Genomic DNA, 16098 nt, shown 5'->3' on the forward strand with positions numbered 1-16098 from the left:
TTTCAGCAAGAATAATTTTGAAGTCTATGAGGCAAAGCGGGATTCCTCATGGATAGCAATAGTGATATACAGTACAATGATACAGTAAAGCGTCCAACATGTAGAATCTACATATGAAGTCTGGGAGGCTATAGAAAGCAAAACGACACAAATGAAGCTGATGGCATTTTCATAGCTTTATTCATACACAGTCTCCTTCATATCCCAGTTAGCAAAGGGACATGGGAGAACTTGGCAAACAAAAGCAAGGATATTGAAATGAAAATAAAGCATACAAAACATCCCTGTGTTGTGGTCCCATGATCATCATGGTGATTAAAATAATGACTGCAAGTGATTGTAGTATATCCTAAAAGTACATATTGTATGGAGGTTTTGTGTCGCTAGTAGTCCAAACACCACCCACTCATTAGACATAGATTCTCAATGTGAGATGTCATTCACAGGGCTAACTATAGTTGGCCTGTTTTTCCCACTAGTATCTGATAAGTGCTATAGAGAGTGCTATATTCTCCATGTAGAAACCTCCACAGCTTTGAAGTAAGATATAATATCTGTTCTCTAGATGGACAGACAATATCCTGACTCAGCTTCAATGAAATACTTCTCAGTTTGTCTCATTAGCAATGTCGTGTAAACGTATGGTCCCCCTTATTTCTAACAGGTCCATTTGGTCCAGATGGGAGACTTTAATACTCAAATGTATTCAAAGTTACATGTTAACATAATTTCAGTAGTCATCCCCATTGAACAGCTACATTTCAAGGACATGCTACAAATACCTTTGTCTAACAGAAACTGATTAAATGCAAGAAATTTGGCAATAGGCTGAAATGCCAAAACAACTTTGTCTCTGTGGTCAGGGTGTATTAAACAATAAAACAACGTTTCTTTATTCTTTGGCTGTTCAGTTGTGTCTGATTGAACTTCCTGTGCTTGCTCTGTGTTGATCTCTCATTATGTACACTACCGTTCAAAAGTTTTGGGTCACATAGAAATGTCCTTGTTTTCGAAAGAAAAGCAATTTTTTTGTCCATTAAATAACATAGAATTGATCAGAAATACAGTGTAGACATTGTTAATGTTGTAAATGGCTATTGCAGCTGGAAACTGCTGTTTTTTAATAGAATATCTACAGTGAGGGAAAAAAGTATTTGATCCCCTGCCCGATTTTGTATGTTTGCCCACTGACAATGAAATGATCAGTCTATAATTTTAATGGTAGGTTTATTTGAACAGTGAGAGACAGAATAACAACAAAAAAATCCAGAAAAACGCATGTCAAAAATGTTATAAATTGATTTGCATTTTAATGAGGGAAATAAGTATTTGACCCCCTCTCAATCAGAAAGATATTAAAGGGAGTGCTCCTAATCTCAGTTTGTTACCTGTATAAAAGACACCTGTCCACAGAAGCAATCAATCAGATTCCAAACTCTCCACCATGGCCAAGACCAAAGAGCTCTCCAAAGATGTCAGGGACAAGATTGTAGACCTACACAAGACTGGAATGGGCTTCAAGACCATCGCCAAGCAGCTTGGTGAGAAGGTGACAACAGTTGGTGCGATTATTCGCAAATGGAAGAAACACAAAATAACTGTCAATCTCCCTCGGCCTGGGGCTCCATGCAAGCTCTCACCTCGTGGAGTTGCAATGATCATGAGAACGGTGAGGAATCAGCCCATAACTACACAGGAGGATCTTGTCAATGATCTCAAGGCAGCTGGGACCATAGTCACCAAGAAAACAATTGGTAACACACTACGCCATGAAGGACTGAAATCCTGCAGCGCCCGCACGGTCCCCCTGCTCAAGAAAGCACATATACAGGGCCGTCTGAAGTTTGCCAATGAACATCTGAATGATTCAGAGGAGAACTGGGTGAAAGTGTTTTGGTCAGATGAGACCAAAATGGAGCTCTTTGGCATCAACTCAACTCGCCGTGTTTGGAGGAGGAGGAATGCTGCCTATGACCCCAAGAACACCATCCCCACCGTCAAACATGGAGGTGGAAACATTATGCTTTGGGAGTGTTTTTCTGCTAAGGGGACAGGACAACTTCACCGCATCAAAGGGACGATGGACGGGGCCATGTACCATCAAATATTGGGTGAGAACCTCCTTCCCTCAGCCAGGGCATTGAAATTGGGTCGTGGATGGGTATTCCAGCATTACAATGACCTAAAACACACGGCCAAGGCAACAAAGGAGTGGCTCAAGAAGAAGCACATTAAGGTCCTGGAGTGGCCTAGCCAGTCTCCAGACCTTAATCCCATATAAAATCTGTGGAGGGAGCTGAAGATTCGAGTTGCCAAAGGTCAGCCTCGAAACCTTAATGACTTGGAGAAGATCTGCAAAGAGGAGTGGGACAAAATCCCTCCTGAGATGTGTGCAAACCTGGTGGCCAACTACAAGAAACGTCTGACCTCTGTGATTGCCAACAAGAGTTTTGCCACCAAGTACTAAGTCATATGTTTTGCAGAGGGGTCAAATACTTATTACCCTCATTAAAATGCAAATCAATTTATAACATTTTTGACATGCATTTTTCTGGATTTTTTTGTTGTTATTCTGTCTCTCACTGTTCAAATAAACCTACCATTAAAATTATAGACTGATCATGTCTTTGTCAGTGGGCAAACGTACAAAATCAGCAGGGGATCAAATACTTTTTTCCCTCACTGTACATAGGCGTACAGAGGCCCATTATCAGCAACCATCAGTCCTGTGTTCCAATGGCACATTGTGTTTGCTAATCCAAGTTTATCATTTTAAAAGGCTAATTGATCATTAGAAAACACTTTTGCAATTATGTTAGCACAGCTGAAAACTGTTGTGCTGATTAAAGGAGCAATAAAACTGGCCTTCTTGAGACTGGTTGAGTATCTGGAGCATCAGCAATTGTGGGTTTGATTACAGGCTCAAAATGGCCAGAAACAAATAACTTTCTTCTGAAACTCGTCAGTCTATTCTTGTTCTGAGAAATGAAGGCTATTCTATGCGAGAAATTGCCAAGAAACTGAAGATCTCGTACAACGCTGTGTACTACTCCCTTCACAGAACAGCGCAAACGGGCTCTAACCAGAATAGAAAGAGGAGTGGGAGGCCCCGGTGCACAACTGAGCAAGAGGACAAATACACTAGAGTGTCTAGTTTGAGAAACAGGCGCCTCACAGGTCCTCAACTGGCAGCTTCATTAAATAGTACCATCAAAACACCAGTCTCAACGTCAACAGTGAAGAGGTGACTCCGGGATGCTGACCTTCTAGGCAGAGTTGCAAAGAAAAAGCCATATCTCAGACTGCCCATCTTAATCTTTTATTTTGATTGGCCAGTCTGAGATATGGCTTTTTCTTCAGTTTCTTGGCAATTTCTCGCATGGAATAGCCTTCATTTCTCAGAACAAGAATAGACTGACGAGTTTCAGAAGAAAGTTCTTTGTTTCTGGCCATTTTCAGCCTGCAATCGAACCCACAATTGCTGATGCTCCAGATACTCAACTAGTCTCAAGAAGGCCAGTTTTATTGCTTATTTAATCAGTACAATAGTTTTCAGCTGTGCTAACATAATTGCAAAAGGGTTTTCTAATGATCAATTAGCCTTTTAAAATGATAAACTTGGATTAGCAAACACAACGTGCCATTGGAACACAGGACTGATGGTTGCTGATAATGGGCCTCTGTACGCCTATATAGATATTCCATTAAAAATCAGCCGTTTCCAGCTACAATAGCCATTTATAACATTAACAATGTCTACACTGTATCTATGATCAATTTGATGTTATTTTAATGGACCAACATTTTTATTTTCTTTCGAAAACAAGGACATTTCTAAGTGACCCCAAACCTTTGAACGGTAGTGTAGGTTCTCAGTTTGGCACAGGTGAAAACTTCTACATAACCACAACCAAAACAGAAGAGACAGAAAATTCAAATTGTTATGTGCATGGCTTAAATGTGAGTTCTGACTGAACTTGGAACTTGGTTGAGTCAGGAGACTGAACACTAATAAACCAATGGAGAAGAGGAGAACAGAAAGAGGCGAGAAGTGTAGAGGGAGTGGCAAGCAGGACATGCGTGTGTCTCACTGTGATGGTTGGTGACACATTAACATGCATCATGCCTTCTCTCATGCTTAGATCAGGCCTTACCCTCACATGCACACAGTTAAAGCCAGAAAACACGCTTCTGCCTCTAATAGAAGAGAAACCAAGGCTAGGAGTAGGAGTAGGAGTGCATTCAACCAGGGACCACGCACCACAGTCACACATACTGTAGATACTGCATATCGTCTATGAAACATCAAAGGTAGAGTCAGCAATATGACGTAGACGCACAAAGTAAACGGCATAGTGGGTCAATCTCTGCAACACACTGAGAGGCAGTTTTGGTCCCGTGGCTACCACGTTGTAAGAGCGTGAAGCAAACCCATGCACAGATACTGTTTGTGACTTTGTGAGAGCAAAGTCTTGAATCTTGCTCATCGCAATATCTGCGGTGCTGCTCGTGCAACATCATTTCGCTGACTCTACCTTTAAAATAGTGAAAAACAAACTGTGGATAAATAGAGAAAATACATGTTACAAGGTTTCGCTGATAACAAAGCTACCAAAGATTCAGCCAAACGTCATCCGTTTTTGGGATAGTCATCTAAACATAGAAATGTTTAACCTGTCTAAGGTAGTAAAAGCACATTCAGTTTGTGGTATAAAATCTGCGAGTAATTTCTCTTTTTGTAAAAGCTCCTTCGATATTTAAAAATGGTCGACAAATAGGGTAAACAACATTCTCTCTGGACAGAAAAGCATTGAGCGAAACGTACGGAATATGTTTAATAAGTAAGAATGAAAAATAATTTATCTGAATCTCATTCAACTTTTCAGTGGGGTAGGACTTTCATACAGACAACAATTATATAATCAACAAATATCATAATACTTGGTTTTACAATGATACATTTCAGACGTGTACTGCATTCCCTAGAAAGTCATCTAGAGCTTATTCATAGTCAGGAAATAAGCATGCGACCGAGAACTGCATTGTGCATATGGAAAGAGCATTTTCAGTAGTAAAATCTAAACATTTTCTTCTCATAAACCTCCGTTCTAGATTTCTCCCCCTAAATAGAAGTCCGGAATACCAAGTTACATGTTGTCGCAAACCCCATGCGGAACAGAACCATCTCCTCAATTCAGTCTTGCTCATTGATTCTCCTAAATAACTCTGAGAATATTGGTGCCAGTGCTTTCACCAACAATAAAATTGGACTCCATCTAAAATGTTCATCATTGTTTCATCAGTCAACTGTTCATACCAACCAAAAAGCTGTTCTTTAACAACATACTAGGTTAGACACAGCTATACTTGGTGGGTTATGTTTTAGTAACATTGTGTAGACGTTTGGTAACGGTTTGTAAACATTTGTTAATAGTTTGGAGTATATTAATAAAACTGCCAGAGAAACACTGTGTTGAGCTTAGTTTAGCGTGCTGACACCATCAGAAGGGTTAACGACTTTCACCACGAGGAAAGACATCATAGTTGACTACAGGAATTTAGTAAGAAACGGACGCTGTAGATAGTATATGTTTATATAGATATGTACTGTAATAAAATGATTTGTTTCACCTCTATTTTGGCACTGGTGTAACAGTAGACAATAGACCTCTCTTCTCTGTAGGTATATAAATATAATCTAGAATGTGGTGTAGCAGACTGTTTAGAAATGGCAGTACAGTACACTAGGTACAGTAGAGGGAGGAAAGGTAAGGACAGGAGAGTAATAACATGGTACGTTCCATAGCACGTCATCGCATGGAGGAGGGAGGGAATTCTCTCTTTCTATCCATAGCAACACACTGAGGAATCATGGGATATGTAGTCCCACAGACAACTTCCGGACAGGAAAGGACTGTACTGTAGGGTTTGGCTCTAGGTTCAAGAGCAAGTAGGAGGTTCTGGAACTGTGGAAACCATGGAGCCCATTCCTGAATGTTAGGGCAGTAGGTTGCAGAGCTAAAGGGTTGCCCATGGTAACAGTGTGCAATTCATCTCAACCCTCACTGTACTGTAGCAGGCCTACTTCTCAAATCAATGTATCCATGATTACTGCGCTCAATCACCAGATAAACTCAGACATACTCCCCTGTACACATACCCTTCCCCTCCTCCCTCCCTTACCCCCTCCATCGCATCAGGCAAATTCCAATCGAGATCGTTCGTGGACAGCTTGTTAACAGAATGTCGCCGACTCAAGTCCATAGAACACATGAAGATAATATTAGTCTCTTTGACAAAGGGACAATAGGGGATTGGTGGTCAATCTGGAGGGTTGCTGTCCCAGTCCCAGTCCCAGTCCACATGGCTCTCTCCCCCTCTCTCTCCCCCTCTCTCCCCCTCTCTCTCCCTCTCTCTCTCCCCCTCTCGCTTTCTCTCTCCCCCCTCTCTCTCTCTCTCTCTCTCTCTCCCCCTCTCGCTTTCTCTCTCGCTTTCTCTCTCTCTCTCTCTCTCTCTCTCTCTCTCTCTCTCTCTCTCTCTCTCTCTCTCTCTCTCTCTCTCTCTCTCTCTCTCTCTCTCTCTCTCTCTCTCTCTCTCTCTCTCTCTCTCTCTCTCTCTCTTCCTCCTCTCCCTGATCTCTCCCCTTCTCATACCACACTGTGAAGGAGGGAAGGGTGGATGAACTGTGGGTTGATGTAGGAGAAACCAGCAAAGTCGCTCTGGTCGATGTTGGCGATGACTAGCTGGTCCGGAGGGGTCAACATGGGCTGGGTGCGTGTGAAGAACTTGTCAAAGTTTTCTGCTCCTTTGCCACCCTGTGTGTGTGAGAGAGAGAGGGAGGAGGTAGAGGGAGAGACAGAGACATGGCTGATATTAGGCGGGTACATTAAGTTGCCCACAGCAAGGGGATGTCTAGCTGTCCATTTTTGTGGGTGAATGATCTCATTACGACAGTATACTGTATCTCACAATACCTCCAGAATGATCTCATTACAACAGTATACTGTACCTCACAATACCTCCAGAATGATCTCATTATGACAGTACATGGTACCTCACCATACCTCCAGAATGATCTCATTACAACAGTATACTGTACCTCACGATACCTTCACAATGATCTCATTACGACAGTATACTGTACCTCACAATACCTCCAGAATGATCTCATTACGACAGTCTACTGTACCTCACAATACCTCCAGAATGATCTCATTACGACAGTATACTGTACCTCACAATACCTCCAGAATGATCTCATTACGACAGTATACTGTACCTCACGATACCTTCACAATGATCTCATTACGACAGTATACTGTACCTCACAATACCTCCAGAATGATCTCATTACGACAGTCTACTGTACCTCACAATACCTCCAGAATGATCTCATTACGACAGTATACTGTACCTCACAATACCTCCAGAATGATCTCATTACGACAGTATACTGTACCTCACGATACCTTCACAATGATCTCATTACGACAGTATACTGTACCTCACGATACCTTCATAATGATCTCATTACGACAGTTTACTGTACCTCACGATACCTCCAGAATAAATGGAGACCAGAATTAGCTCTGTTTGTATGTGAACCCACACTGATACATCCGCCATGTAGTCATGCGGTTGATGTGGTGTGAGTGCTAGGATGCTTTTAGAGCTATTTTTAAACCTATGTATTCTTAAACCTCTGTAGGAGGGTTCGGTCACAAAGCCCCCATGCCTGGCAAGTGTGTTTGTAGGAAAATGAGGGGGCAGCGATGGAGAGAGGTTGGATGGAGGGAGAGAGGGTTAGGTGGGGGTTGGGTCACAAAGCCCCCACACCTGGTTGCGAGTGTGTGTTTAGCAATAGGAGGGGTGGCAAAGGAGGGATGGTGGGATGGAGGGAGGGTTGGAGGAGGGTAGATGGTGGCTGCAGCTGTACTCTAGCAGTCTTTTAACCTCCCACACTGACACATGGCTGCAGGCTATCAGACCCACACAGGGTAGGAGATGAATCAGAGAGACACACACACACATGCACGAACACACGCACGAACACACGGACGAACACACGCACACACACTAAGTGATGCCTAGATTTCTACAGTGGCCAATTTAGTTATGGAAACAGACTCTCTAAAACTCTTTAAAAATAGTTGTACAACTCTTTAGAAATATGATATAAACCCCACTTATGAGTAAAAGTCCACCTGAAGTGTGTGGCTTTGATGTTGTGCATCAGAGTGGTGAGTGGTGCTCTCCAGCCTTGCAGCCCTTTCCTGCAGTCAAATGACCAAATCGACCTCTAGTGGCCTCATGGGTGGAATGTTATTAATATTTTTCATAAACATGATTTATTTTTAAATGCAGAAAATTCAGTGTTTCTATGTCAAACGGTTTTGTTATATTTCAGTCATCTGTGATGTATATAAAGTGTAATATTGGGACTTAAACAAAAAATTGAATACATTTCAACTCTATATCTGACATGGTGCAGGTGTCTTCTTCTTTTAAAGACCATAGCCATGTGTGTGAGGTGTATACTTTTGTTTCAAAGTAGATTTATTTAAGACTACCAAGAAACATTCTATGTGACCCTGATTTAGTCCACTGCAGTAAAAGGTTAAAGTGTCAATCTGTTTTTGGACTTTTAATTTCATGATATATACCCATTGATTCTTGAAGAATATAACTTATAAAACCCTCATGAGCTTAGTTAAATGTGTTTACTCCATCAGAAGCCAAAATATAAGCTTGTTTTACTCCTTTGTTAGTAAACAAAGTAATCGTAAACAAAAACTGTATCACCTCAAAACATGGTTAAAACTGTAATTTTGATATCACGGATGGTCAGCCTTTTTATCCATAGCTCTGTCTATGAATTTGACAGTGGATACATTTCTCCAGCCCCATCACTTACTGTAGCTATCAGTGGCGGGGAGGCGCTTTGTTATTGTTTAACCTGAAGATTTCCCCTTTAAAGAGACTTGTTATGACAGCAGTCTGTGCATGTGGATAAAAGGGACTCTTTCATCTGATCATAGACTTCCAATAACTTCTGGAATGACACTACTAGCTGGGTAACTCATGCACGCGCGCACACACACACACACACACCGTTTTAGGCTTGAATGGCGGTTGGATCTCTCTGTTGGCGAGGCGGTCCCAGTCGATGCGTCTGAAGAAGGCCTGCTCCCGGATGTCCCTCTCGCCCTCCGGGCCACAGCCGAGACGCTTTGACGGGTGCTTAGTCATGAACTGGAGGGAGGGGGAAGTAAAGTGATGGGGGGGAGAGGGAAGTGAGGGAGAGAGAGAGGGGAGATTAGGGATTAGAGGGTGAGTGAGGGAGATGAGGGAGAGAGAGAGAGGGAGAGAGAGAGAGAGAGAAAGAGAGAGTGAGAGAGAAAGAAAGAGAGAGAAGCCCATAACTGAGCATTAACCCATTTTAGAAGTTACAATTGTATAGCCTTGACAACAGCAATTCTTTATTTCTGGTGGTCTATAGTGTAGCTTCCCTTCAACTCTTAAAGCCACTCCATGTTTCCCTTTCCAATAGCTTTCCTTAATAACCTTATTTTTGATCCATATTTTCATTATTCAGAATCCAGCCTAGAAATAGAAAGGGGAGGAAATTGCAAAAGATGGTTTTCAATAATATGTATTTAGCTCCTATTTTATTCAACCCCAAATCGTATCATTTAATAATGATTTCATAGATCATATAGATCTAAAGGTGGCGGAGAGAAGGGTTGAGGAGACACGCCTCTGTTGTCACGACGACAATAGCATCAGATGATTAATTACTGTATATGTTCAGGAGCAGGTACAGCGGATGACATCATCCCTAAGTAACTGAACCGAAAACGTTATTAAAATACTTTTTTAAAATAAAAACGTTATTAAAAGATCTTCCCACCAGAACATCTAAATTGAATCTCTTCTGTGTGTAAATTGCTGCAGAAGTCTAATTTCCATGGTATATACAGTGGGGAAAAAAAGTATTTAGTCAGCCACCAATTGTGCAAGTTCTCCCACTTAAAAAGATGAGAGAGGCCTGTAATTTTCATCATAGGTACACGTCAACTATGACAGACAAAATTAGATTTTTTTTCTCCAGAAAATCACATTGTAGGATTTTTTATGAATTTATTTGCAAATTATGGTGGAAAATAAGTATTTGGTCAATAACAAAAGTTTCTCAATACTTTGTTATATACAGTGGGGAGAACAAGTATTTGATACACTGCCGATTTTGCAGGTTTTCCTACTTACAAAGCATGTAGAGGTCTGTAATTTTTATCATAGGTACACTTAAACTGTGAGAGACGGAATCTAAAACAAAAATCCAGAAAATCACATTGTATGATTTTTAAGTAATTAATTTGCATTTTATTGCATGACATAAGTATTTGATACATCAGAAAAGCAGAACTTAATATTTGGTACATAAACCTTTGTTTGCAATTACAGAGATCATACGTTTCCTGTAGGTCTTGACCAGGTTTGCACACACTACAGCAGGGATTTTGGCCCACTCCTCCATACAGACCTTCTCCAGATCCTTCAGGTTTCGGGGCTGTCGCTGGGCAATACGGATTTTCAGCTCCCTCCAAAGATTTTCTATTGGGTTCAGGTCTGGAGACTGGCTAGGCCACTTCAGACCTTGAGATGCTTCTTACGGAGCCACTCCTTAGTTTCCCTGGCTGTGTGTTTCGGGTCGTTGTCATGCTGGAAGACCCAGCCACGACCCATCTTCAATGCTCTTACTGAGGGAAGGAGGTTGTTGGCCAAGATCTCGCGATACATGGCCACATCCATCCTCCCCTCAATACGGTGCAGTCGTCCTGTCCCCTTTGCAGAAAAGCATCCCCAAAGAATGATGTTTCCACCTCCATGCTTCACGGTTGGGATGGTGTTCTTGGGGTTGTACTCATCCTTCTTCTTCCTCCAAACACGGCGAGTGGAGTTTAGACCAAAAAGCTCTATATTTGTCTCATCAGACCACATGACCTTCTCCCATTCCTCCTCTGGATCATCCAGATGGTCATTGGCAAACTTCAGACGGGCCTGGACATGCGCTGGCTTGAGCAGGGGGACCTTGCGTGCGCTGCAGGATTTTAATCCATGACGGCGTAGTGTGTTACTAATGGTTTTCTTTGAGACTGTGGTTCCAGCTCTCTTCAGGTCATTGACCAGGTCCTGCCGTGTAGTTCTGGGCTGATCCCTCACCTTCCTCATGATCATTGATGCCCCACGAGGTGAGATCTTGCATGGAGCCCCAGATCAAGGGTGATTGACCGTCGTCTTGAACTTCTTCCATTTTCTAATAATTGCGCCAACAGTTGTTGCCTTCTCACCAAGCTGCTTGCCTATTGTCCTGTAGCCCATCCCAGCCTTGTGCAGGTCTACAGTTGGTGATGTCCTTACACAGCTCTCTGGTCTTGGCCATTGTGGAGAGGTTGGAGTCTGTTTGATTGAGTGTGTGGACAGGTGTCTTTTATACAGGTAACGAGTTCAAACAGGTGCAGTTAATACAGGTAATGAGTGGAGAACAGGAGGGCTTCTTAAAGAAAAACTAACAGGTCTGTGAGAGCCGGAATTCTTACTGGTTGGTAGGTGATCAAATACTTATGTCATGCAATAAAATGCAAATTAATTACTTAAAAATCATACAATGTGATTTTCTGGATTTTTGTTTTAGATTCCGTCTCTCACAGTTGAAGTGTACCTATGATAAAAATTACAGACCTCTACATGCTTTGTAAGTAGGAAAACCTGCAAAATCGGCAGTGTATCAAATACTTGTTCTCCCAACTGTACCCTTTGTTGGCAATGACACAGGTCAAACATTTTCTGTAAGTCTTCATAAGGTTTTCACACACTGTTGCTGGTATTTTGGCTCATTCCTCCATGCAGATCTCCTCTAGAGCAGTGATGTTTTGGGGCTGTCGCTGGGCAACACGGACTTTCAACTCCCTCCAAAGATTTTCTATGGGGTTAAGATCTGGAGACTGGCTAGGCCACTCCAGGACCTTGAAATGCTTCTTACGAAGCCACTCCTTCGTTGCCCGGGCGGTGTGTTTGGGATCATTGTCATGCTGAAAGACCCAGCCACGTTTCATCTTCAATGCCCTTGCTGATGGAAGGAGGTTTTCACTCAAAATCTCACGATACATGGCCCCATTCATTCTTTCCTTTACACGGATCAGTCGTCCTGGTCCCTTTGCAGAAAAACAGCCCCAAAGCATGATGTTTCCACCCCCATGCTTCACAGTAGGTATGGTGTTCTTTGGATGCAACTCAGCATTCTTTGTCCTCCAAACACGACGAGTTGAGTTTTTACCAAAAAAGTTCTATTTTGGTTTCATCTGACCATTTGACATTCTCCCAATCCTCTTCTGGATCATCCAAATGCACTCTAGAAAACTTCAGACGGGCCTGGACATGTACTGGCTTAAGCAGGGGGACACGTCTGGCACTGCAGGATTTGAGTCCCTGGCGGCGTAGTGTGTTACTGATGGTAGGCTTTGTTACTTTGGTCCCAGCTCTCTGCAGGTCATTCACTAGGTCCCCCCGTGTGGTTCTGGGATTTTTGCTCACCGTTCTTGTGATCATTTTGACCCCACGGGGTGAGATCTTGCGTGGAGCCCCAGATCGAGGGAGATTATCAGTGGTCTTGTATGTCTTCCATTTCCTAATAATTGCTCCCACAGTTGATTTCTTCAAACCAAGCTGCTTACCTATTGCAGATTCAGTCTTCCCAGCCTGGTGCAGGTCTACAATTTTGTTTCTGGTGTCCTTTGACAGCTCTTTGGTCTTGGCCATAGTGGAGTTTGGAGTGTGACTGTTTGAGGTTGTGGACAGGTGTCTTTTATACTGATAACAAGTTCAAACAGGTGCCGTTAATACAGGTAACGAGTGGAGAACAGAGGAGCCTCTTAAAGAAGAAGTTACAGGTCTGTGAGAGCCAGAAATCTTGCTTGTTTGTAGATGACCAAATACTTATTTTCCACCATCATTTGCAAATAAATTCATTAAAAATCCTACAATGTGATTTTCTGGATTTTTTTTCCTCAATTTGTCTGTCATAGTTGACGTGTACCTATGATGAAACTTACAGGCCTCTCTCATCTTTTTAAGTGGGAGAACTTGCACAATTGGTGGCTGACTAAATACTTTTTCCCCCCACTGTAAGCATGGCCACCCACAGAAAGAAGAAGAAGACTGTGTGATTGTGATACCAAGTAGACCAGGGATGGTCAACTGGTTACCCGGTTTTGTAGGAACTTAGTCAGGATCTTAACTTACTGTTGAGAGTTAGAATAGTAGAATACACAAGGTGCAAATTTGAAATTGGTTGTGCATCAGCAGTTTTTTTCTTGTTACTATAGGAGAGATACAACCCCATTTCTCCCAGTGTGTTACTGGTGCAGACAAACTCAACAAAAATATCTGTTGCATCACAAGCTTTGTGTGAAATGCTTTGTAGATCAGTTGAACAACCTGTGTATAGGGTCATCGATGCCCATTAAAATGACGACCCCATATCCCCCAGTGTGTTACTGTAGGAGAGATACAACCCCATATCTCCCAATGAGATACTGTACGAGAGATACAACCCCATATCTCGCAGTGAGTTACTGTAGGAGAGATACAACCCCATATCTCCCAATGAGTTACTGTAGGAGAGATACAACCCCATATCTCCCAGTGAGTTACTGTAGGAGAGATACAACCCCATATCTCCCAATGAGTTACTGTAGAAGAGATACAACCCCATATCTCCCAGTGAGTTACTGTAGGAGAGATACAACCCCATATCTCCCAATGAGATACTGTACGAGAGATACAACCCCATATCTCCCAGTGAGTTACTGTAAGAGAGAAACAAACCCCATATCTCCCAATGAGTTACTGTAGGAGAGATACAACCCCATATCTCCCAGTGTGTTACTGTAGGAGAGATACAACCCCATTTATCCCAGTGTGTTACTGTAGGAGAGATACAACCCCATATCTCCCAGTGTGTTACTGTAGGAGAGATACAACCCCATATCTCCCAGTGAGTTACTGTAGGAGAGATACAACCCCATATCTCCCAGTGTGTTACTTTAGGAGAGATACAACCCCATATCTCCCAGTGAGTTACTGTAGGAGAGATACAACCCCATATCTCCCAGTGAGTTACTGTAGGAGAGATACAACCCCATATCTCCCAGTGTGTTACTTTAGGAGAGATACAACCCCATATCTCCCAGTGAGTTACTGTAGGAGAGATACAACCCCATATCTCCCAGTGAGTTACTGTAGGAGAGATACAACCCCATATCTCCCAGTGAGTTACTGTAAGAGAGAAACAAACCCCATATCTCCCAATGAGTTACTGTAGGAGAGATACAACCCCATATCTCCCAGTGTGTTACTGTAGGAGAGATACAACCCCATTTATCCCAGTGTGTTACTGTAGGAGAGATACAACCCCATATCTCCCAGTGTGTTACTGTAGGAGAGATACAACCCCATATCTCCCAGTGAGTTACTGTAGGAGAGATACAACCCCATATCTCCCAGTGTGTTACTTTAGGAGAGATACAACCCCATATCTCCCAGTGAGTTACTGTAGGAGAGATACAACCCCATATCTCCCAGTGAGTTACTGTAGGAGAGATACAACCCCATATCTCCCAGTGTGTTACTTTAGGAGAGATACAACCCCATATCTCCCAGTGAGTTACTGTAGGAGAGATACAACCCCATATCTCCCAGTGAGTTACTGTAGGAGAGATACAACCCCATATCTCCCAGTGAGTTACTGTAGGAGAGATACAACCCCATATCTCCCAGTGAGTTACTGTAGGAGAGATACAACCCCATTTCTCCCAGTGTGTTACTGTAGGAGAGATACAACCCCATATCTCCCAGTGTGTTACTGAATGAGAGATACAACCCCATATCTCCCAATGAGTTACTGTAGGAGAGATACAACCCCATATCTCCCAGTGTGTTACTTTAGGAGAGATACAACCCATATCTCCCAGTGTGTTACTGTAGGAGAGATACAACCCCATATATCCCATAGTGTTACTGTAGGAGAGATACAACCCCATATCTCCTAGTGAGTTACTGTAGGAGAGATACAACCCCATATCTCCCAGTGTGTTACTGTAGGAAATATACAACCCCATATCTCCCAGTGTGTTACTGTAGGAGACTTACAACCCCATATCTCCCAGTGTGTTACTGTAGGAGAGATACAACCCCATATCTCCCAGTGTGTTAGTCAAGGAGGGACACAACCCCATATCTCCCAGTGAGTTACCGTAGGAGATACCGTAGGAGAGATACAACCCCATATCTCCCAGTGAGTTACTGTAGGAGAGATACAACCCCATCTCTCCCAGTGTGTTACTGTAGGAGACTTACAACCCCATATCTACCAGTGAGTTACTGTAGGAGAGATACAACCCCATATCTCCCAGTGTGTTACTTTAGGAGAGATACAACCCCATATCTCCCAGTGTGATACTGTAGGAGAGATACAACCCCATATCTCCCAGTGAGTTACTGTAGGAGAGATACAACCCCATATCTCCCAGTGAGTTACTGTAGAAGAGATTCAACCCCATATCTCCCAGTGAGTTACTGTAGGAGAGATACAACCCCATATCTCCCAGTGTGTTACTTTAGGAGAGATACAACCCATATCTCCCAGTGTGTTACTGTAGGAGAGATACAACCCCATATCTCCCAGTGAGTTACTGTAGGAGAGATACAACCCCATATCTCCCAGTGTGTTACTGTAGGAGACTTACAACCCCATATCTCCCAGTGTGTTACTGTAGGAGAGATACAACCCCATATCTCCCAGTGGGTTAGTCAAGGAGGGACACAACCCCATATCTCCCAGTGAGTTACCGTAGGAGATACCGTAGGAGAGATACAACCCCATATCTCCAAGTGAGTTACTGTAGGAGAGATACAACCCCATATCTCCCAGTGTGTTACTGTTGGAGAGATAGAAACCCATATCTCCCAGTGAGTTACTGTAGGAGAGATACAACCCCATATCTCCCAGTGTGTTACTGTAGGAGAGATACAACCCCA

The 16098-nt window shown here is 42.7% G+C and overlaps 1 protein-coding gene across 1 annotated transcript in view; it reads right to left on the reverse strand.

Moving 5' to 3' along the window:
* Positions 1–6594: 6594 nt before the first annotated feature.
* The window catches only part of LOC121551465 (protein kinase C alpha type-like), a 207497-nt gene continuing 197993 nt past the window's right edge, over positions 6595–16098 (reverse strand). The window contains exons 16-17 of the mRNA XM_045211001.1: positions 9112–9252; positions 6595–6815 (exon numbers count right to left, since the gene is read on the reverse strand). Of these exons, the coding sequence (XP_045066936.1) occupies positions 6648–6815; positions 9112–9252 (309 nt within the window). The 3' untranslated portion in view covers positions 6595–6647. The remainder of the gene's footprint in view (positions 6816–9111; positions 9253–16098) is intronic.

This window comes from Coregonus clupeaformis, chromosome 35, assembly GCF_020615455.1.
Source record: "Coregonus clupeaformis isolate EN_2021a chromosome 35, ASM2061545v1, whole genome shotgun sequence".
Lineage (NCBI taxonomy): Eukaryota > Metazoa > Chordata > Actinopteri > Salmoniformes > Salmonidae > Coregonus > Coregonus clupeaformis.